The sequence below is a fragment of the Engraulis encrasicolus genome, chromosome 16, assembly GCF_034702125.1.
Source record: "Engraulis encrasicolus isolate BLACKSEA-1 chromosome 16, IST_EnEncr_1.0, whole genome shotgun sequence".
Lineage (NCBI taxonomy): Eukaryota > Metazoa > Chordata > Actinopteri > Clupeiformes > Engraulidae > Engraulis > Engraulis encrasicolus.
In genome coordinates this window covers 20,711,945-20,717,001 of record NC_085872.1, presented here as the reverse complement: position 1 = coordinate 20,717,001, position 5,057 = coordinate 20,711,945, and the positions used below count along the sequence as shown (strand labels likewise).

At 41.4% G+C, this 5,057-nt stretch overlaps 1 protein-coding gene across 1 annotated transcript in view; it reads right to left on the bottom strand.

Moving 5' to 3' along the window:
* Positions 1-1,876, bottom strand: part of enam (enamelin) — a 3,297-nt gene extending 1,421 nt beyond the window's left edge. Inside the window, exons 1-7 of the mRNA XM_063220281.1 lie at positions 1,821-1,876; positions 1,651-1,711; positions 1,477-1,500; positions 1,308-1,373; positions 1,131-1,151; positions 576-599; positions 85-102 (exon numbers count right to left, since the gene is read on the bottom strand). Of these exons, the coding sequence (XP_063076351.1) occupies positions 85-102; positions 576-599; positions 1,131-1,151; positions 1,308-1,373; positions 1,477-1,500; positions 1,651-1,704 (207 nt within the window). The 5' untranslated portion in view covers positions 1,705-1,711; positions 1,821-1,876. The remainder of the gene's footprint in view (positions 1-84; positions 103-575; positions 600-1,130; positions 1,152-1,307; positions 1,374-1,476; positions 1,501-1,650; positions 1,712-1,820) is intronic.
* Positions 1,877-5,057: the final 3,181 nt, after the last annotated feature.

Below are 5,057 nucleotides of genomic sequence, written 5' to 3'. Positions count from 1 at the left end.
AGTTTGCTCATTGACAAGGGCCCATTTGCCGTAGACAGAGGGCAGTGAATATGGAAATGACAAGTCTCGTATGTGCAATGATACCTGTGGTGCAGTGTTCAGCTTCAGGGCCAAGGAGATGTATAGACAGGGGAAGAAGAGGGGGAGAGGGAGAGAGAGAGAGAGAGAGAGAGAGAGAGAGAGAGAGAGAGAGAGAGAGAGAGAGAGAGAGAGAGAGAGAGAGAGAGAGAGAGAGTGAGAGTGAAGGGTGGAGGGGCAGAGCGACAAGGGAGGAGTGAAAGGCAGAGGAAGAGACACAGAGACAGGCAAAAATATAGGACATGAAAGAAAATTAGAGCACAACAGATAAAGTGACAAAACACATCCATCAAATCAGATCAAGAAATGCTTTGCTGTTGTTGTTGTTGTTGTTGTGTGTGAGAACAATTCTGCTGCAAGCTAGGAAAATTATGTCCATTCAAAAATCCATTACTCAATGGCACACTGTTGTAGCAGCGGTGTAAATGATGTGATAATGAGTGTAATATTGACAGAGAATCCTGGATGGATTCTTTTATTTTGTGTGTCTGCTTTACCATGGGAGGCTCAGCTGGGGCACCCTGTGAACAACAACAAAAAGAAGCATGGGAAGGAAAGTTAGGCCCCGTCCGGATACATTTTTATGTTGGAAGTTACACATAGATGTTTGAAAGTTAACAGTTTCTAAAACACAAAATGGCTGGTAGCTCAAAAAAGTATATTTGTTGGGTGCTCTTGGATGAAGGGGATCAGTTCAATTCAAAAAAGGGAAAAATCCAGGCAACTTCAAAAGAGGAAGTCCATCATTAACAGTTTTTAATTTGAAAACTCCTTAACAGGCTGGGCATACAGCCAGCCTTGAAATGATTGATTCAGTTGATATAGTTACTGGAATGTATTTATATAGGCCTACTACAAATAATGCTGACTGGAAATCGACTACTTAATTGTAAGACATTAAATATCAGCCAATTCTACCTGACAGTGTCACCTAGTGGCACTGCATGCCTCCCATCCAGGCCCAAAATTCAGCAGCATGCACAGATGTTTAAGCCCCTAGGGTTTAGTATAGAACGTCAAAATGGACTTAACATGTATTAAATGCAACTTACAGGAGCGGGAGCTGCAATTCCCTACAAGAAAACACACACAAAAAAAGAGTTAATCAGTTCTGCATGTTAGCTAATCCAATTCTCCACCCAAAAGGATATGTTTTAAAAATTACACAATGTGGATCTCATAAACTCCAGCAAGCAGTCATCATCATCACACTGTTATTCTGAACTCACGTGCTGTCCAAGAAGTCTGTACAATTCCATCAGCTGCACAGCTGTGTTTGCATGGGCGGCAATTTGCTACAAAAACACGGCAAACAAAACATGAGCACATCGTCAACTCTCTGCATCATCATTCCTAAGTATAACCCATCATGCAAGCATATTTCCATTTTATTCGTACCTCATTGCTGTTGCTATCAGGGGCCTATAGGAGAAAGATTGAGAGTGTGAACAGCTTAAACTTGCTTTTTGTATCAATCATTTCTACATTTTTTATTTTTTTGAGTAAACAGACAGAAAGTCTAGCAAAAAAAAACTCCTGGAAAAGATAACTTGTACAGAGAGGGGAACTTACAGGGGCAGCCAGGGAGTAGCCCAGGAGGCACATGACGAAAATAACAGCCTGCATCTTCACACTGTACATAGTAGAAGAGTATGGAGAAGTTTTTTTTACTGCATAAGGAGAAACACAAAACTCTGGAGCTAAAAGATGCTGTAAGTTACAAGAAAAAAGTCTTACTGTACCTTCTTTGTGTTGACTGCGAGTGCAGTTGAGTTCAGAGGAGTTCAGTGCTTGAGTGTTGAAGCGAATATCTAATTGCTGGGATGGATGCAATATATACCCTGCAAACTGCTCGGATCAGCCAATCACGTGAAGGATGCAGAAAAATGTGAATTCCACAGTCCTTGCCACAATTCCCCTTACTCTTCAAAAAAACGCCCAGGTGGGGTGTACAAGTCTTAATGACCTCATTATGTTTAATTATAGACTCTGAGATTTTGCTAAGCGTTCAACTCTTCAAAACTGCCAAACACATGAAAAGAATTTTTACCCTTCGCTTTTTTTAACCATTTAAGAATGGGGATTGGGTACGTGCCTCATAGTTACATTAAGGGTGGCGACTCTTTCTAGTTTTCAAAAGACCACAAGGGTGGTGGTTTGAGATGTTTGCCAAGCCGATATGTTTAAACTGAAACAAAGATGCTTAATGTATGAGTGTGAAGTGACTGTAATGGCTGAGTGTCTGGGTTCAGGGTGTATTTACAGCTTTGTGGTAAGAAGGCTGCCCTCCATCCCGAGTCCCCTGAAGATTATGGCTGTGACATGCAGAAGACAGAGTGCCCATGGCTCTCCGTGTTCATGGCATTTCATGAACAGAACACTTTCAACACTTTCATTGTCATCTTTTGATTTTTCTTTATTCTTCTTTATTCTTCTGTCTTTTTCTCATGGTCTAAGATTGTCTGGATCGATATCTCTACTTCTGGAGGGGATCGTTAATCATCCCTGTGCTGTCTCTATCTGATAAGGCTGCTGGCACACAATACTGTCAGGAGGGGTTTTTTTGCAAATATTTCCAACTGCACTCTGCCACTTCAAGTGCTATGAGCTCTTAAACTTTGAAGCAACAGATAGCCATCATGGAGCCTCTCTGCGCTCTTCTGTGGCCATATTTGAAAGAAACAGCAGCAAAGGGAAACTAGGTTTGTTATTTGTATTATGGCATTTTTTTATCCTTGGACACTTACCACATTCTCGAACTCAAAGCTTGTGAAAATACCTGCTTGCCTCAGACATGATGGAATCCAGAGTGGTAGTAAGTAGCAACTAACAGTTATCTCAGAAATGTGAATGTTCTTTAAGAGCCTTTCTTGGAATGTGACTTATACTCAATATTTTCATCTTACTAAATATCTTTGTTGTCTACAGTGTCTAAACACCTTATGGATTTGGTTGAACTTCTCATTTGTTACTGCACACACTGTGAAAGAAATAAACATCATATTTCAGGCAATTATTTAGTTTTCTGACGATCATGTTTACTTTGACACCCCAAAGATCATCATCTATGAAATTGTATGATAACAGGGCTGAACTGGTCATCTGGCATAGCGGGCATTTTCCGGTGGGCCCCACACCCTTGTGGGCCCATTTCAGAAATGTGAAAAAAAATAAAATAATAATATGCATTAATATACTATATATATATTTACATTTCTGAAAATAGGGTCCCCACGAGGCTGCGGTGAGTCAGTTCTGCACCACTAATTATGAGGGGCCCCCTTTAAGACAAAAGTGCCCGGGCCCTATTTCTCCCCCAGTCCAGCCCTGAAGAAACAACTAGTGACAAAGAGGGGAGCAGACAGCAGTACAGCAACTGAATGCATTTGATTGCAATTAAGGCCTAAGCATCAAACATGGGGTAAAGATTAGTTTGAAAATCTGTAATGGGGATTCATAGAAAGAGGTAATGGCCTATAATATTATGAATAAGATGCATTATTCAATTCATTCACCAGCTAATAAAGTCATAAATTGCATTAAAGCTAACAGACACGTCTATGCAAACATTTGGCACATTGAGCAACTATAATACTGATATGAGAAATGGCCATTTAAATGTGCCATACAGTTTGAGTAGCTGTCTGTCAGCAGTGTGGTCAGACTATGTCCTATAATATGAATTGTAAAACATGAACCACTGACTACAGGTGCTCCTGGGAAGATGGGCCCCTGGAATGAATAAAATATCGGGCACAGCTGAAGACAGTGGTACAGTAGGTAACAGCTCCAAAGGAGTCTCCAGAGATGAACACTGACCTACACTCCAGTATCTGCCTGACACTGACGGAGAACCCCCAAATCAAATGCTGACAAGCAACTCATGGAGAATGACTGTGCAAACTAAATTTCAATTAGATGGCGACGCCGCCATGCACTGCCGAGGGTCCAAAATTACACTTGCGGAAAGCGTATTGCACATTTACAATTTGAAAGATCACATACAGTAGCACACATACAGGAATATGTGGTGAACTGAATATCAATCTGTGCTTCACTCTGAACCCGTAAGTTTGGGTTCACCTGGTACAGACATGGATGATATTCTGGAATCACGCTAGGGACACATAGGAGGCGAAGCAAGCGAAGCGAAGAGAGACGAAACCAACCGTCATCAGGTCGTCGCGGCGAATCAAATGGAATGGAACAGTCATGTTCTTGATTTGATTGGGCCGCGGCAGGCGAATTCGCTCCTCATTTGCATAACATTAAACTTTCCTTAATAATTTCGCTTGCTTTCGCTTGCCATCGCCTCTCTCATAGGAATGAATGGCAAAGTTCGCAAATTCGCGTGTATGTGTCCCTACCGTCATGGCACCTGGCACCTGGCTGCCATGGTATCGTGTTAATACATGCAGAGGGGGAGACGTTCTTTAGGTGTTTTCCAGCCATCAGTCTCACGGCTATAGGACATGCTAATCCATAGGTCCATTCATTCATTATAGTATTTGTTCAACCACAGCAGCGCCTTAGCTGCAATCATAACAGAATATGGGTGGGAATGGTTGAAAGGAATTACTGTTCTTTAAATAATCATGCAACCCACACAGATATTAGGTTAGTAGGTCGATCAGTTTGAGCTTGTCAGATATAATGCAGGCCTTTTCAGTGTGTTGGTCTGATCATGGCAGTTTTTAATTAAGGACGGAGTAAACCAGTGGTAAAAAGATGTGTTAATTACTGAGGTTATCAGGAGGTCAATAGAGAGGAACACGTCTTAATTAAGCTTGTTGGAACAGGATCTAGCTGATATGGCAAGAAATTTCACTTACTGATGAGATCAAAGATTTGATTACAGTAGAAGGATGACGTGGGAAATATGCGTTCGTTTGGAACAGGCCACAGTGTTCAAAGAGCATGGTTTCTTGGACTTAATAACAGTCTGGGAAACGTTAAAGACAACATTGTAAGACCAACAT